The 27,104-nt window shown below is 46.9% G+C and overlaps 1 protein-coding gene across 1 annotated transcript in view; it reads left to right on the forward strand.

Annotated features, from left to right (window-relative positions):
- Positions 1–27,104, forward strand: part of CARD10 (caspase recruitment domain family member 10) — a 288,602-nt gene that overhangs the window by 249,499 nt on the left and 11,999 nt on the right. Inside the window, exons 20-21 of the mRNA XM_086963072.1 lie at positions 7,889–8,050; positions 9,950–10,065. Of these exons, the coding sequence (XP_086819198.1) occupies positions 7,889–8,050; positions 9,950–10,065 (278 nt within the window). The remainder of the gene's footprint in view (positions 1–7,888; positions 8,051–9,949; positions 10,066–27,104) is intronic.

Raw genomic sequence — 27,104 nt, forward strand, 5'->3', positions numbered from 1 at the left:
TTATTCAATTCTCGCAAATCGATCACTAATCGATAAACTGGAGGTGCATTCGGAATCGGATCAGTGCGTTTAAGAATCGGAATGATAGGGGAATTACAAACATTGGAGTCGGTTTCTACAACCACTCCCTCTGCAATGAGCTCGTCAATGATTTTCAGTAAAGCCACTACAGCATCAGGGGGTAACTTGTATTGTCGGATGCGTGGTAAAACAACACCTTGCTTGAGTGTAACTCGATATGGTGTAATGTGCATACAACCTACATCAGTGGGGCCTTGTGCCCATAAGTGTGCAGGAACATTCTGTAACCTGGAATCAATATCTCTCAACACATAGTGACCCTTAAAGTCACGCAGAAACAGTCTTACTCCTTCCGGAGAACAACAAATTACAGCTCCTAGAGCTTTCAGTGTCTTGATGCCTAACAAGTTCTCTGGACATGATTTCGTGAGCAACAAATCTGTAGTACGTTACAATGGACCAACTGCAAGGGGAACTGGTTTTGAAACTTCATTAACAATAGGCTTTCCTGAAAATCCAAGGGAAACATTCTGTGAGCCTGAGAGGGGTGCCCCTGGAACTTCGTCGTGACTGATTGTCGTTCTGCTTGCCCCTGTGTCAATCAAAAACTTTCTATCCTTTCCTAATACTTGACTATGTACATAAGGACCCTCTTGATCTACAGGAACCTCAATAAGAGGCAAGCCAACTTCCCTCTCTAGGCTGTTTCATGTGTATCGCTGGTAATCGGGATAATCAGTTTGTGCATACTCGTACATCTGCTGCGTTGCATGTTGTGTTGTGGCAATGGGTTGTGGCTGTGGTACCGCTACGGTCTGTACTGTCTGTTGCGGAGCATGCATAGGCTGTACATTCTGTGGAACGTGTTGTTGGACCTGGTCCTGTCTAGGTTGACGTGGTCTCTCTTTAGTTTTACCTGTGGATATATTGTGTTTCAAAACTGCACAATCGTTTACATAGTGACCTGGCTGTTTACAATAGTTGCATGTCCCTTTAACAGGAGCTGCTGAATTATTGGACGGTGTCATGCCCTTTTTCTGACCGTCAGCTGGAACTGACTGAGCAACTAACATTTTCATTTTCGTGTCTTTCAAACGTCTTTGTTCGTGATCATGTTCTTCCCTAATTCTGTTCTGGTGGTACTGTAACATCTGTAACATTTGGGAAGGCGTGTTTGCTTGCCATGTGCTCTCGACTTTCAATACACGATTCTTAACTTGGGGCAGAGAATTCTCGACTAATTTGCTTACAAAAAGATGCGGGTATGACTCGCTACTTGCTTTCAGGCCACTATTAATAATAAAACATTTCTCAAATCGGGAATAAAAATCACTAGTGTCTTCATCGGGTTTCTGTTTGCAGGCTGAGATTGCATCCCAGTCCTCCTTTTTAGTTGCTAACAAACGTGGCAAAACCTGTACTAACAATCCTGGTAATGCTTTGGTTTTATCCCCAAGCCCTAAACCTGGGGTACGACCAGTCTCTTCAGTTTCTAATGCAGCCCAATCAATCTTTTGGTCTCCCACCTCCCATTCTTTTTCTTTGAGTTTCTCGTAAATACCGGCAGGCAATAATACTTTCAGTATTTTCATAATGTCGGGATAGGTATAATCTCCCATGAGTAACATGTCTTTTATTTCACGGTGGAAACCTGCAGGGTCTTTATCATGACTCGGCACTATTTTCTTCATTTCCAATAATTCCATTTTAGTTATAGGCGTGTATACATACACACGTGTAAGGGTATCATCAGCATTCTTGACTGGATGTACTTCTCGTAAAGGATTCTGTCTGTCTATGTAGAACATTTTCCTTTCTGGGGGTGGAGCTGAAACAAACTGTGGATTCAGGAAAGCACTATATCTGTGTCGATGTTCTAAAATTACTTTAATTAAATCGGTACCTAGGCCTCTCCATTTATTCATTAGTAATTCTACTAGTACATCAGGTAGGGGACCTGGATCAGAATGTTGGCTCTTATACAACGTAAGGAGGTGTTGTATCATGTACATACCAGCTAGTCGCTGTTCGTCTGGGGAAAGATTCAAAAAGGTTTGCGCTACTGCGTCATCATTATATCTATCGGAATTGTCAGCCCATTGTACTGCTGACCTGGCTAATTCTTGTTCATCCATGGAATTGAGTACATGGTACCCCATTCGTTCTTGAAGTACTTTATCGGTAGCCTGAAATAGATGTTCAGGAGTCCTCGGGTTTGACATAGCAGAGTGAAAAAGTCTCTTGCTTTCTGGGCGTAACGTTTTATTAAAGGGTCTACCCTTACCTACATATGCCACTATTTCTGTATGTTCTGGCTCCTCCTCCTCTGAGGATTCATTCTTGTCTGCTTCTGTTTCCCTTGCATCCTTTTCTCTTTCATGCATGTCTACTATTTCTTTACAGACCTTTCTGTACATGGCCTCTATACATCTCTGTTTATCATGTTTTCCGTCTGCTATATTCTGACTCCATGTAGTTAATACCTCCATCTCTTCTTTATTTACACCAGGCCGATCTCGTTCTCTTATAAAACAGTTTACGAGGAATCTTAATATCATACTTTGAGTGTCTACTTTCTGATATGCCATGGCCTCGTGAATGCATTCAGGACCCTCCCCAGTCTGAACAAAACGATATATCCTGTCTAGATAATCTGGCATTCCTGGCAATAAAACTAAAAAATTTGCAGCACGTCTTAAACGTATTGAGGCTAACATCATGGGCCCTTGCTTACCTGGAACGGGATCATATCTACAGTCTGTAAGATATTCTTTAAGCTTTTCTAAAGGGGCCCCTTTCGGGGTATGTTGTGCAGCTAAGTCTCTTATTGTCATTCTCTGTGTAGGTGGCGGGGTACGGTAACCTCCTGTGGCACCTCCTGTAGCGGAGGCTTGAGCATAAACTGGCTGTAGGGTCGGTACCTGCTGTAACTGGGTTGGGGCCTGAACCGCGCCAGCCCCAAAAGGATTACCGGGGGGGACTACAGGTAAGGGTGCAGGAAGCGGACCGGGAGGGGTCTGTGGTTGCGGACCTGGGGGCTGATGATCATGGGGTAGGTTAACGTCAGCAGGTGGTACACGGGCAGGTACATTGGTATATGCGGGGGCTACATCGTCTAAATAGGAAGAAAGGAAAATGTCTGCTGCGGTCTTATGACGTAATTTAGTCGGAACCAATGGAGGGGGCAGATTTTTCGGTATTTCCGGGGTCGCCTTGGGCAGACCCTCGGCCAGGACTGGATACAATCCTGTCATAATAGCATTACTCCGTCTATCGTGTTGTTCCATTCTAACTCGTTCTCCTTCTTCTAGTAGTTCTTTTTCTTTGGCTTTTTCAGAATCCTCTCTACTTTTCTCTGCTTTTCTGAGTGCTTTCTCGGTCCGTCTATGTGATTCTTTACGCCATAGTTCAATGGCATCTTTCTGTGACTGTCTGGCTTTCTTTTTCCACAATGCTTCTTCTACTCTCATGATGCACTCGGCATCCTATGTCCCTGTAGCGGGCCATCTCTGATTCTCTGCTAAGTCTTTAGTATAATCCACCCACAAGTCGAGATATAATACGGCATCTAAGCCGTGCTTGTGGTACATAAAATATCCGGGAGTGTCCCTGGGTGGGATGGGAACAGCTTCCTCAAGTATCCCTTTCCTAGTTCCTATCTGTCTCAGTTTAGAGAATAGAGGCATTCTGAACCTTGATACTTGATACTTGATACTTACTCGGACTTGAACACAACTAATACAATAAACACAGTAATGAAGATCAAACAATCACTCATACCACGACATTAAAACACATTTAAACATTTCAGAACGAACAATAACTAGATAACTGGATACTGGATATACTGCTAAACAGTACAGATACACTGCTAAAACAGTGCAGACCGGGTCTGTGTACCCAAACCCGTCTTGACCGGACACAAATTAATGCACCCGTCTAGATGCGTCCCCAGCAACGGTACTCACCGGGAAGCACGGAACGGAAGGCCTCGGAAACTCGACACTGGACTGGACCGGACTGGACTCGACTCGACCCGTGACGTAGGTACTTCGGAACTGGTGGGCCTCTAGACACCTCGGACCTTGCTCTCTCGGCTGGGCTCTGGTCGGGATCCTCCGCACTCCTCACCGCCTCGTCTGGGTGTCGATCGCAGTCTCAGTCACCTTCGTTGGCCTGAGGGAGATACAGGAAATCCTGCGGGTACGCGTAGTTGTCCGTCACGGCTGTGGCAGGGGGCTAGGCCTGCAACGCACCGCCGGCGTGTAAGGTGGGGGAGGAGTCCCTATTCGGGCGCCAAATTATGTGGTAAATAAAGATTTACCATATGCGGAATTTCTATGCGGTAAAGTTCAATAAAATAGCTCAATCAAATGAGAGGCAGAGTCCGTGGCATCTGAGTTTATAAGGGTTTTATTCCATGTAATGGAATGGTTGGAACCATGGTATCATGTTCCATCACCGCGAGGGTTCAGGAAGGGATAGACAATGCTTTATTAACAGTGCACAATATATATAGTAAATGCATACAATGGTGATGGATACAGAAGGCGTAACAGCTGAAAGAAACGAGATAAGAACACATGTGCGTAACAGAAGGCGTGCACGAGGGCGTACACGGAGGTGTGTGCTAGAAACGTCACATGAAAGTGTCACAGGTGAGTGAATTCATAGAGAAATCCTGCAGTGTCAGCAGAAATATTGGGCTGGATGCGCGCGCAGGCAACATGACGTGTGATTGACGTGGAACTGGAGGGTGAAGGGGACTTGACATTTAGCACTATACGGGGAGACAGAAGTCTGGCGTGTCAGAACAACCTAAACCCAAATCATATCTGATATCTTGTGTTTGAGGAACTGTATTATCTAGAAGGAAAGGTCTCTCGGGCAGAGGCGGTTCTATACTGGCTGCTAGTGCATGCATATGTGACTACGTGTAAGGTGAGGGGCCATGGGCCTACCATGGTAACGGGGGCAATGAATTACTTGCACTGAGACAGAAAGGCCGGGCCCTTTGCTCTGCAGCTGGGGAGGTGTTTACCTAAATCTCTAGACAGGAATGTATTTTCGAGGAGCAGAGCAGATGACTTGAAGGCAAAATACAGTTTTGGCAGGCAAGCAGGCCGAGCCGGGCACCGCTCGCCACGCAGGGAGTGAGGCAAGGGTCATGGATGTAGATCCAGGCTGCAGCTTTCAGAGGCAGAAGGCAGAAAGGGCTCGATGGCAGAAATCAGGGCCTAGCTCGCCAGAGCAAGGGAAACGTGAAAGTGCACCATGTAAAGACGGTGGCACGGCATACTTAGGAACGGAATTATAGACCCATTCATGGTGGATCTGAAAGAGGACTTGTTAACGTTGGACGCAAATGTATTTGCGTCTTCATAGCTGGTTGTGGAGGGAAATTACATGTACTTGAAGCACGTACACGGAGTCGTTGGGGTCTACGTTAGGGGACACAATTGACCATAAAAATTCCAATTACCCAATGAGGTAATGAGGTAAAAGGAAGAAAAGAATAACAAAAAGAATAGCAGACAGATTTAATGGCTTTATCTATATTTGTTTAGGCTTTCAGACTTTCAAGCAGGTGGTCTGCCTTCTGCACTGTTCTAATGTTATGCATCTGATTGTTATGCATAACTTTCAAATGTGCAGGGAATTTTAGCTGTACAACCGCACCGAGCCTTTTAAAGTCCTCCATTCTCCTGCCCAATTCCAATTGCCTATCAAGAGTTGTTTGGGCCAAATCTGAACGGATCTCATAGGCGAAGTCTCTGGGCTTCAGGGATTTCTGTTTTAGAGCACAGTTGAGAATTTTTTCCTTCAAGGAGAACATAAAAAAATGTATTAAGATTTTTCTTGGCTTCAACCGGTTAGGATTTTTTCAAAAGGGGTCCCTGTGAATCCTTTGAATATCCTTCTTCAGCTCTACCACTGACTCATTGATCTGGACCGATTCTTTAATAAGAATGGCTATGAAAGACTTAATGTCCTCTCCTTCGCTCCCTTCTGGATCATTTAAAAGGCGCAAATTGTTTCTCCTTGAGTTATTCTCAAGCACCTCCAGTCTTTCTCAGAGTGTTGTCTCTTCTTTCTTCAATGTAGCGATATCGATTTTAGTGACCTCCAGGTCCCTCTTGATCTCTACAACAGAGTCTTCGAGTGAGTCCATCCTAGAATTTAAAAGATCGATTTTTTGTCAAAGTTTTCGCAGAAAAGATGGATTTTGGCCTGATTAGCTTCCTATATGGAAAAGCTCCTTCTTATGTCGACCGAGAGGGGAGAGAAGAGAGCTTCCAGGGGAGCTACTGTGGTCAATGAAGACCCTCCAATATCCAGCTCCTGCTCCTCAACATTTCCCTGGCTTACTGGCGCCCCATTGCCTAGTGTGTTTGTAGGTTGGCAAACTGGAGTACTTAATTGTGAAGAAATCATCTTGTCTAAGACCCCCTCTAGTGCTGTCGGAGCTGTTGCAGTAGTCATTTCATCAACGGTCTGCTGCTCTTCAGGCACTTATGGAGTTTGTCTCTTCTATGTCCTCCAAATGGGAAAGAGGTTCAGCCTGACCCTGTTGGTTCCTCCTCCTCGAGACTTCCCCTTGTGAAGTAATGTCAAGGACTAATGGTCGAACTTTAAAATATGACCAGAGGGAAGGGGTGATCTTAAGTCTATTATCTAGAAAATTACCTTTTGCTCTCCCCGCCTTAATACTTCTGCCCTTTACCTCCCCGTATTGGAAGGTTGAAAAAATTCCCCCTTTCCTTGGGTCAGTGTGTATATGTAGACCACAGTTCTCCCCAGCCTAACCCACATCAACCTGTAACCTGGGTCCTGGGCTTAGGCTTGTATTTGGGCTAATATTTAGGCTTTTACTAGTGGTTGGATAACCTGTGATGTTATTTTCCGTACTTTTCCCTGACTCAGGAGTCATCTTACTTTTACTCTTGATTTTAGATGCCTCCGGTACCTCCGCAACACGTCTCCTACCCTTCTTTCATTTCCTTTTAACGGGCGTACTGTCGGCGAACCTTTGACCTTCCTGGGGTCCTTGTGCAAATTTAGATAAATTGAGGTGCGCTGTCTATGCTGCTAAAACCACCAATTTGCCTTTTCTTGTGGCCAACGTGCCAGTACCTGTAATAGGGCCTTGCACAGTGAATGACCGTAACCCCTCCTCCGGCCTCCCCCCCTGCCTAATTTAGGGAAAAACACAAATCAGGAAGACCGGAAGAGGAGAAAGTCAGGAAAATCATCACAAAGGAAGAAAGGAGGAAAATGGCAGAGTTAGATAAATGGGTAGGGAGTGTATGGTAGTGGATATAGACACATGAGGTTGTTTCAAGTCTACGCAGTTTTGGTATTCGGTGTGTCAACGTTTTATTGCACCGGCTACAGGCTTATGGGCAGAGCATCAGCTACTGGCACTCTTTCTTTTACAAACCAAACACTGCTGCTACTGCATACATTACTACATTAACTACTGATCATAAAACACTACTACTGTAAGCATTCCTGTTGCTACTTCTGCCATTTCCACTCCTACCAATAATAATAGTGACGATGATGATAATAATAACAATAGTCATTATTATTACTTTAATGTAACCATAACACGTTGATGAGCTCTTAATACCAGATGAAGCAGATCTAATGTGTCAAAGATGAGGTTTCTTTAAATCGATACATTGATTTGTACATGTTTTTGGAATCAGCGTCCACACATATTTTGTTATAAAATGAATCTAGGTTGCAAAGGTGACCTGAAAGGGAATGGCTCAGGTGCATCAGTCGCGTGGCGATGCTGGTGGGAGAGTAGAGATTTCCTCTCATTGGGTGGAGAGTGACAGACCACATTTGTCTTTTCCAGGAGAACAGAAATCGGCGCCAACGCCGTATAGCATCCTCTGGCCACACCGGGCTCAGACCTGCCGGCCCGTTATCTTCTCACCCTGCTCCCTGGCACGAGGACTCATCCGCTGCTTCCTGGAGATGCCCGCATCCAGCCTCGACTTTGACTTCTGTCCTACAGGTAAGGCAGACTTGGAAAAGTTGTGCATTTACCATGGGCCTCTTGTCTTTCCACGACTACTGGGCATTCCTGGTGGACTCTGGCATTGCTGAACATAGTGAATGTGGAATTCCTACAGCTTTACTGCTCACCACATGTATACAAATGCACTTTTCAATTGCCTTGCAATACGTTGTGCCTTTTCAATGTTGGCTGAGGGAGACATGTTTAAAATGAATGTCAATTTCTTAGATGGATTCAGCAAGGATTTTCATGCCCTTGACACGTGTTCTCATGCCACACGATGGGTCTCCTGTTTCACTGCTTGACAGCTGAAATATGCGGTGGTGGGGTCTACAGAATCAAAACAGTGAGTTGTCTGGAAAGAGTGAATTAGCTTGATGGCTGGGTGCCATAAGGAGGGAGTTGGCACCACTGATCTGAATTATTCTCTGCACCTGATCTGTGGGTAATGCCACCCCAGGGCTGTGCCATATTCCTGTCTGTGAGAACAGAGGAGAAAGACGATGGATCAATTTCCTAGTAGGACCCACATCTTGTTTATATACGTACATGTTGTCCTTGAGGAGCGATCAAGAGCTGGGAGGGTTTCATGTTGGGATCTGGAGGTGATGAAAGGAGTTTGTTAATGCCACTGTTTGCATACATATGTGCTTTTAATTCCAGGTGATATGTCAGACAGTAGAAAGAAGACTGTAGATAGATCAACAGACTCTTTGTGGTGGGACTGCCAGGCTCCTGAAATTATCCCTCCTGTGGAGGACATGCCTTTGTGTGCAAGTCCTGCTGTTATCTGGGAGATCCCTTGAGAGAAAGGAGTGATCTGTTGCATAAGAAATGGCTCGTATGGGTTCGGAATCAATATATAACCCACTGCTCAAGAGATCTGCAAAGAGGTTGGGAGAGGGTCTAAAGTTTGATGTAGCTCCCAGCAGCCTCTCTGACCTAGAGTATTGAAATAGAGAGATTGCTATCCTGCTTGAAAGGCTTTTATCATTATAAAGTTGAAATTTGTAAGAGTAGGATGATTGCACTATTCTGTGTTCTGGAGGGCGTGCCCATGGCTAGGCCTAGGCGCACCGTATGGAGTCACCTGATTTTTGGGGTGTTAGAAGGTTCAACAGACTTTCATACATTTTTGTGTTTTCACCTCAAACACTCCGTTCTCAACTTTGATATGTAACAGAAAACATATTCTTTATTGTATATACTAGTGAGAAAGTATATTTAAGCATGCATTTAATCATATTCTGATGCACATACAAGAGCATGTTGCTTTTCACATTGATAAAACCATGTTATGCCGTTACTGATAACCATTCCTGGGGTGGTCACTACTGGCGATTGCGCCTGGGATGGACACTAATGTAATTTGGTCTGATTAGTATTTTGACATTTTTAACAAATAACTAAATAACTGCAGGGGGCGAAAAACTTTCATTGGAGATAATCCACTCTTGCCTCTTTCTTCCAAATCCACTCTTGCCTCTTTCATCCACCACCCTACTTTTCCTGTCTTTTCATCTCACTCTTGCAGGTTTGTTTTGTCAGCCCTTCTTTTCCCGTTTTCAGTGTTTTCATAACTCTCTTTCCCCCTTCCTACATCATAGGTCCACCTTTCTCTCTGAATCAAAGTATGATGATAAGTGAGTTCCTGTCACCTGCAACCCCTGGTACAAAATAAGTACTGATTCTGGGTGATGTCCACTGATCAGAAGCAGCTCTATTCAAAACAATGGTTCTGACCCTTGCATAGCCGACCGGACCTGAAACAACACATTTGTTATCACTTTTGAAACCAATTCAGAGGAACCAATCATAAACAGGCGCCTTGCTTCCCCACATCCGTCTCACACCTAAGGCTGACTTTCATGATGGTTTTGTGTCTTTACCTCATAGAGATCCTCTTAGAAGAAGAGTTGATTGCCTCCCCAGGGATCATCATGTCTCGAAGTATTCCCCCCAACCAAGGTGAATGCGTCCGGATCCGCAGCATCCGGGACTGCATCAGAAAGGTAACCACTAAAGTATAGGGAAAAAGGGGGTGGGTGTCTGAATGGACTTCTGGACCTACTCCTTTGGTTTTTAATAATCAATGCCAATTGCAAGCATAAGTTTATGATGTAAAGATCTACAAATGTCTCTGTTGAGCAGACCGGTTGTTGTTAAGAATATGGGTTTGTTTTGTCAAGTGCCAATTGCAAGCATAAGTTTATGATGTAAAGATCTACAAATGTCTCTGTTGAGCAGACCGGTTGTTGTTAAGAATATGGGTTTGTTTTGTCAAGTATTCCATCACAGTTCTCACCGGAGGAGTTGAAACATGCGTTGCACCTCATGCCGCCACACCATAAAAGCAAACCATCAAGGGACTCATTACGAGTCCTACGCCAGTCTTAATGGGGCTAGTAACCAAATGTAGTGGCCACTTCCTGACTACAATATCCACAGAGAGAGACATCACACTCTTGTTGGTATGTCCCCCGCCTTCTCTATTTCTTTTGCATTTACTGCTGGTATTTTTATTTTACACCTTAAAATTCGCAAAACGGGCTTTGTTTGCATGTTTTTCAATTAAAACAGTAAGAGACATTGAAAGACACATCAGATGAGTGCTTGGGCACCCTAACCTGCCTAGCCTTTGTACCAGAGAAAGGCTGCACCTGCTCCTTGTGCAAGGATTCAGTAGGGTAGCACTCCCCCAGAGACAGCAGAGAGGCGACAGATGATGACTATATAGGAGGGGCTGCTCCCAGGAGCCTTCAGTGGCTCCTTGTATGTCACGATGTGTATAGGGTAAATCTGTACCTAAATCATACAGTGACTTGGGCTGGAGGATCAGAGTAGGCAAATGCCTCCACCTCTGCTTTGTGTGTCTATATCTGAGAGTGTGGTTATCAAGGCTTCGAATTTGCGTCAGTAACCTTCTCCTTGTGAAGACTGCCAGTCAGTCGACCGTAGGGCAAGGACTGGGCACAGACCTGACTCAGACAAAGCAGTTCGAAGTTGTATTGGGCTCGTGGCTAATGTAGCTAGAAATTCAATGCTTTCAAGAGACAGAAGGCATGGGAGAAATAGCCCGACAACAAATATACGTGATACAGACCTTGAAAGCAAGCTGAGGGAGACAGCTGGAACAGTGGGGAAGAAATGTGAATGCCCTTAGCAATAAGTATGCATTTCTAAAAGTGGATGAGTGTGTTCTGATCTGGTAGCCCCCTGGATAAAACAGGGCACAAAATGCTAAACTTACAACTGACAATGCAGCAGTTCCACCTATTGGGTTTGGCGACCTGGAAGGACCAGAAAAGACTGCCTACAGTGAGTATGCAAGCCACAGAAACTTCCTGAAACTTGGAATCTGTGAACTGTGCCTTCGCATATCGACTGACCTTCATACAGCCCCTGTGACCTGACTAAAGGCAAGAGGTAGCCTGGATCTGAGACTCAAGCCCTGCTTCTGGAGGGGAAGGACGCTTTCAGTGGTCACTTACGAGTAATGTGCAGGAACTTTCATTGATTATCCATGCAGCGATGATAGGAAGAGTGGGAAGGAATTTGTAATAACAATTCTTGGTATCCCAAACTTACAGAATAAGAAGCATGCATTTTTAGTTTTTTATCCCATCCCAATGCATTTCGGGCTGGTATAGCCCTTCATCAGGGTGTAAACGGTACAGAGTAGTTGAAGTGTATGGAAGTGTCTTTATTGGTCTGAGAGTTTTACTGTTTATCCCTGAGAAGGGCTACACCAGCCCGAAATACATTGGGATGGGATAAAAAACAAAAAATGCATGCTTCCCTTTCTGGAAATTTGTGATACCAAGAATAATTACAAATTTGATGGTATGAAGAGTACCTAATACCACCATTGAAAATAAATTCAGATTGAACTCATCTACGACTTGGTGATTTACAGTTATGAACTTGATGCAAGCCCTTCCATAGAGACACAACGCAGTGCAACAGGGAACGTTCCCCAGTCGGGGCATGCCCCTTTGTTAATGGTCCACACTCAGCAATCAGTGAGTGCAACCCTTCTCAACGCCATGAAAGGAAAACGATTTGATTGCAGTTTGGAATATCGAAAAAGGAGTGCGTGATTCTATTTACTCGTTATTGACTGTCCTTCTCTGATGTAGCCTTTCATCTCAGTCCTATGCTGATAATGAGTAGAGAAAGCTGTCTAGCAAAACTCTGTTTGCCCAACTAGGATCTAGTTTTGCATGGAGATAGGAGAATTTGTTCTACTGAGCAACCCAGGTTCTTAAGGACAAAAGATCTGCAGATGTGGGGCCTTTTACTCAGACTTGCCGGCTAATGTAGCCAAAATGTCCTGGACAAACTATATGGGAAAATGTGGGATTACCACAGGAACCACTTGCAGTATTACAGAGTCTCAGGGTAATTCCTCATGTCTAATGGTACCCTCAGGGTACAACACAGAAACACCAGTTACAACCCAGTCCCCTGCCCCACCTCTACATTGCCTGTATCCTCTTTGTGCCAGATGTACGAACCGTTTTAGTCATTCCAAATGGGAAATGGTCCATTTGCAGCCGCTAAAATGTGTGGTGGTATGTACAAACCCTATTTTACGAGTCGATAACCAATTACTGACTAGTAAACGAGGGTTTGCGAGTTGATATTAGAAATGGACATGCTAAGGGCGTCCCTTCCAAATTGTGAGTTGCACTTAGATGTATGATTGTTTTGCAACTGCAATTGCGGTCACAAATCACTCGCAGTTTACCACCTACTTTAAGTAGGTGGTAAGAGACTCGCAAACGGGAAAGGGTCCCCAGGGGACCCCATTCCCTTTCTGAATGGATGCAAAAATATTTTTTAAGAGGAGGCATTGATCCCGCGGACCACTGCCTACTCCTAATAAATGAAAGAAACGTTTCATTGAATTTTTTAAATGCATCCCGTTTTCCTTAAAGAAAAACGGGCTGCATTAAAAAAAAACCTTTATTGAAAAAGCAGTTACAGACATGATGGCCTGCTGACCACAGCAGGCCAAAATCCCTGCGAAGGATGGCCATTCCCAATGGGTCACAAATTGCTTCCTGCCTCATGAATATTGATGAGGCAGGTAATGTGCGACCCCATTAGGAATCACAAACAGTGTCTGAGACACTGCTGTACATTCCATTATGCGAGTCACAAATTGCGAGTCACAAAGCGTCGCAATTTGTGATTCACCAAAAGAAATGATTGTACATCTGGCCCTTTATCTGTAAATCAGCGAGGCTGGATGATTTGGCAGGGTCGAGTTCTTGGTTGCTTTACAGCAGCCTACTTCTAATGAAGCCCATAGTCTCTCTATGATCAAATGACAAAAGTAAAAATGTGTTATAATCATACAGGAAATATTTTCCTCATCAACAAATGAAGATTTCAACCAAATAAAGCCTGAATGTGTTAATTAGAACTCCTCTCATCCCCCTAGAGAAAATATACGTAAACGAGAGACACCTGCCACTGCTCCTTTTCTCCGAACATGGTACAGCGTACCGTACATACATCGAGGGTAGTAGGGGGATCACAACAGTAGTAAGTCAAACTATTGATTTTTTATTATTGACCTTTAGTAATATCATGTCCTGAATATCAAGCACCAAATATCACCAAGGTAAGTCCATATATGTAAGTATTTCATCAGTGACGCTTCAGCAGTCATTATAAAACTTAAAGCAATTGTTTAAAATGCCTCTAGCATTTTTCATCACGCAGCCCTCCTCGGTTAGTCAAATCTCTATCTATTTTGCATAAATGTACGCAGCCTTACAATTGCATGGCCATATTTGGCTACTCTTTTCCTTATATTTTATGAGGTCAAGTTATGCAGGTGTTCTCCGCTGCATACCTTACGAGGCTGTTGAGCATCTTTCAGCATACATAATCCTGTGAGCATACATCATCCTGTGCAAACCTTCCTTGTTTGCGGTACCCCTTCAAAATTCTAGCATCCTTTTGCACTGTATTCTCCAGTGATTTTCTACGAAGAGTGCAGGGGGCTCGACACTGTTGGCACGTACACATTCGTTCTGTAAAAGCGGACAAAAAAAACAAGCAAATGTATCTGTTTTTGATTCCTTCCAAGTCAGGTCTGCACAAAGACGGATGGCCTTGCACTCTACTCACCATATGTAGCCCTGCCGGTTTCAGAGAGTGGAACGTTTTCAGCTCTCTACTTTGTTAATGCTACTACTGTCAAAAAGGGAGTTCTAAATAAAATATAGCGCCTCTGCACACATTTATTACCATTACTAGTCAAGCAGTTACCTTTCTAGGTCTTAAGCCTGTTAAACACATACTTGCATGACATACTCAAATCATCTAGTACCAAAAGACCCACACGCAAACCATTTACTACCAACCCCCTCCAGGAGGCGAGTTGTCCCCCCTGCTTCAAAACTGCATTCATATTACCCTCAAATCACACCACTGACAACATACTTTGGTGCCTTTAAAGGTCGCAGTTTATTTAGTATACCATGTTTATACATTTTGCAACATTCCTGATCATACCAATTGCCCTCTTAGTATCCATGTTAACACATTTCATTGTCTTTGCAATCATATTGGTCGCTGTGTGGACCCACCTCCTCAATTTCCCGGAAAGGGAGGGGCTCCCTGTCTGGGCCTCCGATTCATGGGTCTAGGCTTCAACTTGCCTCCGACTTGGAGGGTGTCCGTCAGGACCTGCCTGGGCTCTGAGTGCCGTCCCGCTTGCCCTGGAACCTCTCGTGGGCCCTCCCTGCTCCCTAGGGTCCCTGCCGTGTGGCATCCCAAGGACCTTGCTTGAGCATCTACTCTATCCTTCCTGAGGCTGAGTCCTTGCATTTCGCTCCCTCTGTACCCCTGCCGTGATGCATCCCAAGAGTCCTGCAAGAGCACCACATCTACTCTTTCTACGGCGGTATGCCGCCTTTGGCTCCCTCAGTGCCCCTGCCGTGAGGCATTCCAGGGACACTGTGTGAGCCCTCCATCTACCTTTATTAATTTCTCTCTTTCTTTCTACCTCTCTTGTGTTCCTTCTGCTTCACCTCTACCTTTGCGGCTGCAATGCCCGCTTCTTCCGGTATGGGTGGGTGGGATTCTTACTCTCTTCTGTGTGGGGGCTTAGTGTTTCCTTGGGCCTGATGCCCTTATTTATCCCCCCCTCGTCCCGTTCAGCTCGCCCCCGGATTGGGGGGACCCAAGCTCGCCCTGGGGCAACCAATCCTGGTCGCCTCCCTCTAGCAGGCTATGTAACTGGGCGGGGAGGGGCTTCCCGCTACTGGACGGCGTTTGTTACGGGCCCCCATTGGGTCCGGCTTCACCTTCAGGTAACAAGAAGAGCTTTTCATGTATTGTAAAGAGTTCTTTTGGTGACCGTTGTGACCAGCCATCCCCCACCAACCCCACCCCCACCCAACCAATATGGGCCACCGTACCTACCGGAGGAGTTGCCATTGCAGCCCGAACAGGCACGTAGAAGAGCAGGATCATAGTATGGTCGATATGTACAGTGGGATGGGCTGTTAGATCCAGGCAGCGCCCCCGTACCATAGCCTTCTTCATGCTATATACTGTCTACTGCATCTGATTTACTTCACTTTACTTTACCAACTCTCCTAAACCACGCAAGAGCAATTGCCTCTTATCAGACGACTATGGTGTTTAGGCTTATGGTGCCAAGAGCTTGCTTCAATTCTCACAAAATGTCATCTTTGATTATCAATCCGTAATGCTCAAATAACGGTTATCCGACAGATGCCCTTGGCTCTGTATTTCTCTGTAGACTTACTCACATGCTGATACTGTTCTACTAATTTTTTCCGCGCAACGTACAGCTTCGTTAGGCTTGTGCAGTGTACCCTTCCGTTGCACGTGCGGTTGAAAAGCCTTTGTACTGCACTTAGATTCTGACCTTATTCTGTTCGATTATCACTGAACTAATTTATGCAATCCCACTGTAGAGCACTCAGAAATAATCAAATGCTGCACACTGTACTCTTCTTACAACACTTGATACAGTGCTGACAACACCAGATGCGTGTAGTTTTATTTATTTATTTATTTAGCGATTTGTATAGCGCCTGGTGACCCAAGGGCATCCCCGCGCTGTAAGAAAGTTGTTTATCCATTAAGGAGGGGGAAGGCAGGGGGGACATATATTTCGGGAATAGGTGTGTTTTCAGTTTTTTGCGAAAAACCAGGTAGCTGGCTTCCAGTCTGAGGGTGCGTGGGAGGGAGTTCCATCTCATGGCCGCTTGAACCGAGAATCGTCGTCCTCCTGTGCGTGTCCTTTTGAATCTGGGGATGCTGGCCAAGTGCTCATTATCCGAACGGAGGGATCTGGATGCTTTATAGGGGGTGACCAAGCTGCTGAGGATAGCAGGGCCAGATCCGTTGATTAGTTTGTGTGTCGTGCACATGGCTTTGAATTCCACCCTTTGTCGTACAGGGAGCCAGTGCAGGGCCTTGAGGGCTGGTTTTGCTGACACTCTCGAAGGAAGGTTCATGAGCAGACGTGCCGCAGCGTTCTGTGTCCGCTGCAGTCTCGTCAATGTGGCCTCTGGGGCTCCCAGGTAGACCATATTGCTATAGTCTAGACGGGACAATACTAGTCCCTGGATAAGAAGTTTCCTGGAAGCAGGTGGTAGTAAGGGGAGAATCTTACGGGTAGTGCGCATGAGCCCAAAACAGGTGCCCGCAGTTTTGGCCACTTGCGTCTTCATGGTGAGCTCAGGTTCGAGCCATACTCCAAGGGTTTTAATTTCACGCTTCGGGGAGGGAATTTCTCCGAACACGTCAGGCCAGACTGTTGGGGGGATGGTCGCCCATTGTTTTCCCAGGAGCATCACTTCAGTCTTGGAACCATTTAGTTTTAATGATGAGTCGTCATCCAGCTGTGGATTTGTGTGAGACAGTTCGCCAGGTTCTCTGGGTGGTCGACAAGTTGGGATAAGGAGACGACCAGTTGAGTGTCATCAGCGTAGCTTACCATTTTTATGTCAAATGGTGTCACCACGTCTTCCAGAGGGGCCATATATGCGTTAAAAAGCGTCGGGCTCAGGGAAGATCCCTGAGGGACCCCGCTTGTGAGGGAAAGGGTGGATGAATGGTAGTTGCCGTCCCATACCTGGAACGTGCGTCCGGTGAGGAAGGATTCTATCCAGCTAAGTGCCGTACCGGTAATCCCTGCTGCCGCGAGTCGATGGAGAAGGAAACGATGGTTGACTGTGTCAAAGGCTGCGCTGAGATCCAGGAGGATCACTGCCACTGACCCTCCTGAATCCAGTATGCGCCTTGCCTCCTCGATGACGGCGAGGAGGGCGGTATCTGTGCCATGACCCGGGCGGAAACCAGTTTGGGATTCCCGTAGGACGTTATTTGTTTCAAAGAACTGGGACAATTGTCCGTTAACCAGTTTCTCAGCTAACTTGCTGATTGCCGGAAGGAGTGATATTGGTCGATAGTTTCCCATGTCTGCTGGATCGAGTTGGGGTTTTTTAAGGAGTGCTTTTACCACCGCGCTCTTCCAGCTGGCAGGAACAGATCCCTGGGCAAGTGAGCTATTAATGAGCTCAGTGACCGTGGGAACGATGACAGGAGCCACGGTTTTGAGGAATCTAATGGGAGCCGGATCCAGAGGTGATCCGCTTCTCATTTTGGTCATGGTTCGTTCTACCTCCACGCATGTTACTGGCCTGAATGTCGCAAGTTGAGGGCAGGGATTACTTTCGGTCTGGCTGGAAGGTGGAGAATTGTCCAAATGGCTGGTGGACTCAGGAGAGGGGAGGGAAGCTAGAATGCGGACGATTTTGTCGTCGAAATAGGTGGCTAGATCATTACTTCGGTCCACTATAGGTGCTCAGGGCATAGGTGCCACCAAGGCCTACCAGGGGCTGCAGCATATCTTTTGCCACCCCTGGCTGGTTCTTAAATTGACACAACTGGCTGATCACTCAGCTGGGGCAAGTGGGTGTAATCACCCCTTGCTTAGATATAGTATACCTATATCTAAACCTATATCTGGACACATATAAACCTGTGAGTCACTCCTATGGAAGGCCTTATCAATCCTGGAGGCACCACTCCCTAAGCTGATGCGGATAATGCCATACCATATACTATTAAGTGCCTTATAATCCTTGCGGTTATATAGCAACTTTGGTTTGGCTTTATCAAAACATGTTGTGTAAGGTGTCATACGATTTGGAATATTATCCCCTCAACAGTTCTGTCGATGGGGATAGCATTCCACCCTTCTAAAGGGAGAAGACATGTTACTTTGCTGAAACGCAGTTGATTTTTAAAAGAGCCTCAGATCCACAAAATGGATGCTTCTGCCACAGACACAAGTCTGTCCTCCTGCTGCCGACCGAAACTCAGCAGAGGAGGCCTGGACAATGGGTTTCCTGTCGCAGGGCGGTGTTACACCACCCCAGACAGGAGATAGTGGATTGTAGCAGGGAGGTTTGAAAGAAACCAGACACTGCCTGGGGAGCACAAGGCTGCCCGTTGCATAATCCGGCCAAACCGGTTCTGGGGCACACCAGCCCCAGCGCGGCCTGGATCAAAGGGAAAGAGGTGTATCCACCCCCTTCCTGGGTCCCACCCATAGGAGGGGACCTAGCAGGTAATCGAGCCCCCTAGATTGGTATAAGAATGGGAGCAGTGCCAACGCACTCAGATTATCCTGATGAAACATTTGAAACAAAACTCTGGACCCTTCGACATCCTACTCAACGTAGAAGACTGAAGAATCTCCCTTGTGGTCAAGGAGTGACCACCCTGTGCAAATAGGCACCATCCTGCACCTCGACGTCTGCTTTGTTGCAGTTCCCGCCGGAACTCGAGCGACAAAGATCGACGAGATTAAGCTTGCCTGCCTTCTTACAGCCTGATCCACAGACCCTGCAGAGCTGAGACCCATGGAGGCGACCGGAAGCGTGGGGCACGCCATCTTGAAAAGACCACGAGACACTGACCGTGCAGCCCACGAGTGACCCTCGAAGCTGTACACCGGGGTTTGAGAAGCCCCAACCCCGAGCCACTCTTGCACCGAAGCTCACCCCTCTACACTTGACGAGTGCTGCGTGGGGGCCTTCTGCTTGCTTTGGCTTGACGCGTTGGCCCAGTCACTTGCCTGCTGGCTTGTGGCCCCTGTGCCAACGAAAACCTAAAACCGACTTGCGATTCTGGTTGCTCCGGACTTGCACCAGCTCCTTTGAAAAGGAGCACCCGCTCTGACCCTCCTGGTCCGAGTGAGAAGCAATCTTCCGGTCCTGCGTGGATTGCTCTTGCCAAGTGTTGTTTGCTCCAATCTTTAAGCCGACTGTGCCGACGGTGAGAGCCTGCGTGGGACAGATTGTGACCCGCTCCTGGACGTCGCAGATGCCCCAGAGCCCACGTGACAGCGGAGAGAAGCTCCTCGACAACCACCTGATTGCGCCCGACATTGCCTGGTTCCGTCCTGGTTCCACCCTGGTCACTGCTGAGTGACCCAGACTCTGTCCCCTCTGCTTTCAGGTACTTTTCTACTCTGATCCACCCTTGGATCCCACCGGACACTTCTCCTTCACATCGCCTGCAGCATCTTCAGCTTCAAGCACCAAGAACCTGCGTGTCAAAACCCGACGCCACTTCGACCCTATGCACCCGCTTCCTGTGGGTGAGGTAACATTGCAACGCCGGTGTTCCCACACTGGTACACACCTCTAGGGTTTGTGTCTAAAGTTTGGTTCCCCTAGATTCAGCGGAAGTGTCCTTAAACTCTATTTGTGTAACTTTTACGCACCATTGACATTGCATTGGTGCAAGCCGCACTTTAAGTGCTGCACCCGAATCCCGCGGGCTTTTCCCGACCTCAGCTTTACTTGTCCCGACTGCTCCCAGCAATTCCCTAGGCCCTAGGCCTAACCACTGTTCGATTGGTATCTCTTATACCACTTTTTTAATATATGGTTTGAGTGGCCACCCGCTTCATCCATAATTGTGCAACTTTGTATGTTATACTGTGCTTTTGATTTAACGCTTGTGCCCCTTTGCTTATAAAGAGTACTGGGGACTATTTTAGAAATAAACACATATATTTTTATAATATATACTTGTGTGGTGTCCTTTCATTTGATATTACAGGATTGTGATTGGTAAAACAGCTCGCTTAACACGACCTCTTGAGTTAAGCTTTTAAGGCTGCTTAGTCTATGCTACCATTAAGATAGCTTGTCTACAAGGTTGACTTACAACCAGACACCATAAGGGATTGTTTGGACTGATACAAGGTGGTTCCAGAATTGGAAACATCATATATCAGGCCAACTTCTCACATTGGTGCGCAGCGGTGCAGATTTGAGCTTGCTGTTGTTTTACCATTGCAATCTTTTTATCAAATTGAAAGATCACATTAAGTACCTTAGGTACATATAAATCAAAAGCTTAGCATATTAAGTTCTACTGAACTTAGTAGTTGTAGATTAAAGGGATTAGCACACACTGACTACAACTCACTAGCAAGGTACAGTAGGAAAACACTTAGTGTAGGTAAGTGCACCACTTGCACCTCACTAGCAGTCATGTCTGACAGAGGAAGAGCTTCAGGCTCTGCCCCTGTGACAGTTGACCTTACCAAGGCAACTTCCAGCTATGACAAACTTAGCCACAAAGACTTGGATGCCTTGTGCACTGCAAGGGGGCTAAAAAGGGGTAGAAACCCCACCATTCCTTCCCTGATAGCCATCCTGAAAAAGGATGACAGAGATAAGGTGAGTGCAGCTCCCTTAGATTTAGGAGATGGAGTGAACACCCCTGAGAATGAGATAACTCCAGAAGAGGAAGAAGAAGAGGAGGAAGAGGAGGAAGAGGGCTCAGAAGTAGATGAGCCTGAGAATCAGGATCAGAGGGTGAATCAGGTTGTAGTTGCCAGGCTTAACCAGGCCAACTTAGACCTACATGGGAATGGAGAGGGCCAGCACCTCCCCAGACCATACAACATAATTCCTTCAGGCAACAGAAGGGTGAGATCTCCATCAGGGGACTCTCATGTTTCTAGTGTCTCAAGAGAATCTCAAAGGGGAATGACTTCCCCCCAGAGGAAAGAGCATAGGGCCAGGATGAGGGCTGTCCAACTCCAAATAGAGAGGGAAGAGATAGCCTTGGCTCAAGCTAAACTTGCTTTAGCAAGAGAACAAAAGTTGTGTGGCTTAGATGCCACTGGTGGCAGCATAATTCCTAGAGAGAAAGACAGGGGCTATGACAATAGAAACCTGACAAAAAGTGTTCCCCCCTACAAGGAAGGGGGTGACATCCACAAATGGATGACTGCTCTGGAGATAGCCTGCATGGTACAGCAGGTTCCTCAGGATCAGTGGGTAGCAATTTTATGGTACTCCTTTTCTGAGAAAGGGAGGGATAGGCTCCTCACAGTTAGACCCGAGGATGCCAAAAACTACTCTGTCCTGAAGAGTGCTCTTATTGAAAGGTTTGGCCTAACCACTGAGCAATACAGGTTGTTGTTCAGAGACACTTAAAAAGCACAGACTCAGGACTGGACTGATTTTGTTGATTGTGCCACTAAGGCTCTGGAGGGTTGGCTGCAGGGAAGTAAAGTCTCAGACTATACAGGATTGTACAATCTTATATTAAGAGAGCAGATCATTATTAACTGTCAGAACCAGCTGTTGCATCAATACCTTATTGACTCTGATCTGACCTCTCCCCAAGAATTGGGAAAGAAGGCAGACAAATGGGTCAGAACAAGGATTAAGCAGAAACCCCAGAACCATGGTGACCAGAAGAAAACAGACCAGAAGGGTGGGAATCAGAAAGATAAAGAAAAGGACCAGAAGTCTTCAGGCCCCCAAACTAGTAATAAGGAGGGTGGTTCCCAAAATGACAAAAAAAAAAAGAGAAGAATGATGGCCCCAAGAAACCTTGGTGTAATACCTGCAAATCAGTTTCACACTGGGGCAGTGAATGCACCAAGAAAAATCCAGTTCCTACCACTGCAGCTCCTAAAGCAACTGCACCCCCTAGTTCAGTCAGCAGTGGTAGTGCACAACCTAAGGGGATAGTAGGGTTAACCTTGGGTACTGAAGTGGAATCTGGCCTAGTCAGAGTTCCCACTCAGGCAGTTCTCCTATATGATGTGGACTTATCTTTGATCACTACAGTGAGCCCCAGTAACCTGGGCAAATATAGGCAGACTCCTTTAATCAACGAGAAACTGGCTCAGGCCTACAGGGACACTTGTGCCAGTGTCACTATGGTGACACCTGACTTTGTGGACCCTGGTCAGATTGTACTAGGTGAAAGTTACCTAGTGACCAATGCAAGCAACTTCACTACTTCACATAGTGTGGCTGTTGTGAACTTCTCCTGGGGAGGGGTAAATGGCCTAAAGAAAGTTGTGGTAAGTGCAGACCTCCCAGTAGACTGTCTGTTAGGCAATGATCTTGAAAGCTCAGTTTGGTCAGAAGTGGAGTACAGGACTCATGCAGAAATGCTAGGGATTTCAGCTCATGTCCTTGCAGTGACAAGGTCTCAGGCTAAGAAGTGCCTTCCTGAACCAGTGGTGGATCTTGAAACATTAGACCAACCACAACCCAAGAGAAGAAGCAAGAGGGTTAAGGCTGTGCCTTCCCACTTGCCCCAGGTTGAGGATCAGACTTCACAGGAAGCTGATTCTGCAGTCCAAGATGAGACTGTCTCAGAGGAACTTGAGCATGACCAGGTTGAGTTTCTGGGGACAAGGGGACCCTCAAGGGCAGACCTGGGGCAGGCCCAATTAGATTGCCCTTCACTTGAACCCCTCAGACAGCAAGCTGCTGCGGAGGCTGCAGGGAATGCTCAAGGTGCCCATAAAGTTTATTGGGATGATGGACTCCTTTACTCAGAAGCTAGAGACCCCAAGCCTGGTACCACCAGGAGGTTGGTTATACCTTTGAAGTTTAGGGGTTTCCTTCTCACCTTGGCCCATGATATTTCCCTTGCAGGACACCTAGGCCAGAATAAGACTTGGGACAGGCTTGTCCCTCACTTTCACTGGCCTCATATGTCAGAAAATGTCAAGGAGTTTTGTCGCTTCTGTGTCACTTGCCAAGCCAGTGGTAAGTCAGGAGGCACAACAAAGGCCCCCCTGATACCACTACCTGTGGTGGGGGTACCCTTTGAAAGAGTTGGAATAGACATTGTGGGTCCCATGGATCCTCAAACAGCATCTGGGCACAGATTTATTCTGGTGGTAGTGGATCATGCCACCAGGTACCCAGAGGCAATTCCCCTGAGGACCACAACAACACCTGTTGTGGCAAAAGCCCTCATTGCAGTTTTCTCAAGAGTGGGCTTTCCAAATGAGGTTCTTTCAGACAGAGGTACCAACTTTATGTCTGGATACTTAAAGGCAATGGAAGGAGTGTGGAGTAAACTACAAGTTTACCACACCCTATCACCCACAGTGCAATGGGCTTGTGGAGAGATTCAACAAGACCCACAAGGGAATGATAAAAGGATTACCAGAGAAGCTTAGGCGGAAATGGGACACCCTTTTACCCTGCTTGCTCTTTGCTTACAGAGAGGTCCCACAGAAGGGGGTTGGCTACAGCCCTTTTGAACTTTTGTTTGGCCACCCTGTGAGGGGTCCACTATGTTTGGTGAAGGAAGGATGGGAGTTACCTCTCAAAAAGCCTAAGCTAGATGTTGTGGACTATGTACTTGGTCTCCGCTCCAGAATGGCTGAGTATATGGAGAGAGCATCCAAAAACCTGGAGGCCAGTCAAGAATTACAGAAAGCTTGGCATGACCAAAAGGCTGTTCTGGTTGAGTTCCAGCCAGGGCAGAAGGTGTGGGTGTTGGACCCAGTGGGCCCAGCAGCACTCCAGGACAAATGGACTGGACCCTACCCTATCATTGACAAAAAGGGAGAAGTCACCTATGTGGTTGTCTTTGGAACCCCTAGGAGCCCCCACAGGGTGCTCCATGTAAATCGTTTGAAAGCATTTGTTGACAGGGAGGACATGAGTCTCCTCATGGCCACAGATGGGGATCAGGAGGAAGAGAGTGACCCTCTCCCAGACCTGCTTTCCCAGAACCCTGATGATGGTTCAGTTGATGGAGTAGCCCTGGCAGGCAGCCTCACTGAGCAGCAACAGGTGGACTGCAGACAGGTGTTGCAGGCCCACAGACACATGTTTTCACTCACACCCAGTCAAACTAACTGGTGCACCCATGAGGTGGACACTGGTGACAGTCTGCCTGTGAAGAATAAGATCTACAGGCAACCTGACCATGTCAGGGATTGTATAAAGGCTGAGGTGCAAAAGATGTTGGAGCTTGGAGTGATTGAGCCATCAGAGAGCCCATGGGCTAGCCCAGTGGTCCTTGTGCCAAAACCTCATACCAAAGATGGAAAGAGAGAAATGAGGTTTTGTGTGGACTACAGAGGTCTCAATGCTGTCACTAGGACAGATGCTCATCCCATTCCAAGAGCAGATGAGCTCATTGATAAATTGGCTTCTGCCAAGTTTCTGATCACATTTGATTTGACAGCTGGCTACTGGCAGATCAGACTAGCTGAAGAGTCAAAAGCCAAGACAGCATTCTCTACCCCTAGTGGACATTATCAATTTGTGGTAATGCCCTTTGGTTTGAAGAATGCACCTGCCACCTTCCAAAGGTTGGTGAATCAAGTCCTTGCTGGGTTGGATGACTTTTGTGCAGCATATCTAGATGATATTGCTGTCTTTAGCTCCACCTGGGAGGATCACCTGATCCACCTGAAGAAGGTTCTGGAGGCCCTGCAAAAGGCAGGCCTGACAATCAAGGCTACCAAGTGCCAGATGGGGCAGAGCAAGGTTGTGTACCTGGGCCACCTAGTAGGTGGGGGTCAGGTTCAACCATTGGAGAGCAAGATCCAGACCATACAGGACTGGGCTCTTCCAACTACCCAGACACAAGTCAGAGTCTTCTTGGGCCTGACTGGGTATTACAGAAAACTTGTGAAAAACTATGGGTCCATTGTGACACCATTGAATGACTTGACATCCAAGAAGATGCCCAAAAAGGTTCAGTGGACAGTTAGCTGTCAAAAGGCATTTGATGACCTGAAGAAGGCCATGTGCTCTGCACCTATCCTGAAGAGTCCTGACTACTCCAAACAGTTCATTGTACAGACAGATGCTTCTGAGTTGGGGGTGGGAGCTGTGCTTTCACAACTTAATCAAGCTGGTCAAGACCAGCCCATTGCTTTTAATAGCAGAAGGCTGACCCCCACGGAGAAACGTTGGTCTGCTATTGAGAGGGAGGCCTTTGCTGTGGTTTGGGCCCTGAAGAAGTTGAGGCCATACTTGTTTGGTACTCACTTCCTAATTCAGACAGACCATAAGCCCCTCTTGTGGCTAAATCAGATGAAGGGTGAAAATCCCAAACTGCTAAGGTGGTCCATTTCCCTACAGGGGATGGACTTTACAGTGGAGCACCGCCCAGGGACTGACCATGGTAATGCAGATGGTCTCTCCAGGTACTTCCACTTAGAACATGAAGACTTATCTGGTCAAGGTTAAGTTTAATGTCCCTGTGTTTGGGGGGGGGGGGGTTGTATAGGAGAGTAGGGTCTGCTATCCTATGGTCACCCCAATTTTTGCTTTTTGCTTCACTGGTTTTCGACTTACTGAGGCTGTGGGCCTGCTAATCAGACCCCCAGCCTGCTGTTCTCTCTCTAAATTCGTAATACATGTGCTATAGGTACATACCACAATTGGAAATGGACTCCTTGTCAGCCCCTGTACCATGCACTATAGGTGCTCAGGGCATAGGTGCCACCAAGGCCTACCAGGGGCTGCAGCATATCTTTTGCCACCCCTGGCTGGTTCTTAAATTGACACAACTGGCTGATCACTCAGCTGGGGCAAGTGGGTGTAATCACCCCTTGCTTAGATATAGTATACCTATAGCTAAACCTATATCTGGACACATATAAACCTGTGAGTCACTCCTATGGAAGGCCTTATCAATCCTGGAGGCAGAGTGCGTGGTTTAATGTGAGATGGAGCTCTGGCATGAGCTGAGCCTGTCTGCAGCTGTCGGGAACCACTCCCTAAGCTGATCCGGGATAATGCCATACCATATACTATTAAGTGCCTTATAATCCTCGCGGTTATATAGCAACTTTGGTTTGGCTTTATCAAAACATGTCGTGTAAGGTGTCATACGATTTGGAATACTATCCCCTCGACAGTCCAGTCGACGGGGATAGCATTCCACCCTTCTAGAGGGAGAAGACATGTTACTTTACTGAAACGCAGTTGATTTTTAAAAGAGCCTCAGATCCACAAAATGGATGCTTCTGCCACAGACACAAGTCTGACCTCCTGCTGCCGACCGAAACTCAGCAGAGGAGGCCTGGACAAAGGGTTTCCTGTCGCAGGGCGGTGTTACACCACCCCAGACAGGAGATAGTGGATTGTAGCAGGGAGGTTTGAAAGAAACCAGACACTGCCTGGGGAGCACAAGGCTGACCCTTGCATAATCCGGCCAAACCGGTTCTGGGGCACACCAGCCCCAGTCCCAGCGCGGCCTGGATCAAAGGGAAAGGGGTGTATCCACCCCCTTCCTGGGTCCCACCCATAAGAGGGGACCTAGCAGGTAATCCAGCCCCCTAGATTGGTATAAGAATGGGAGCAGTGCCAACGCACTCAGATTATCCTGATGAAACATTTGAAACAAAACTCAGGACCCTTCGACATCCTACTCAACGTAGAAGACTGAAGAATCTCCCTTGTGGTCAAGGAGTGACCACCCTGTGCAAACAGGCACCATCCAGCACCTCGACGTCTGCTTTGTTGCAGTTCCCGCCGGAACTCGAGCGACAGAGATCGACGAGATCAAGCTTGCCTGCTTTCTTACAGCCCGATCCACAGTCCCTGCAGAGCTGAGACCCGTGGAGGAGACCGGAAGTGTGGGGCACGCCATCTTGAAAAGACCACGAGACTCTGACCGTGCAGCCCACGAGTGACCCTCGAAGCTGTACACTGGGGTTTGAGAAGCCCCAACCCTGAGCCAC

This window comes from Lissotriton vulgaris, chromosome 1_1, assembly GCF_964263255.1.
Source record: "Lissotriton vulgaris chromosome 1_1, aLisVul1.2, whole genome shotgun sequence".
Lineage (NCBI taxonomy): Eukaryota > Metazoa > Chordata > Amphibia > Caudata > Salamandridae > Lissotriton > Lissotriton vulgaris.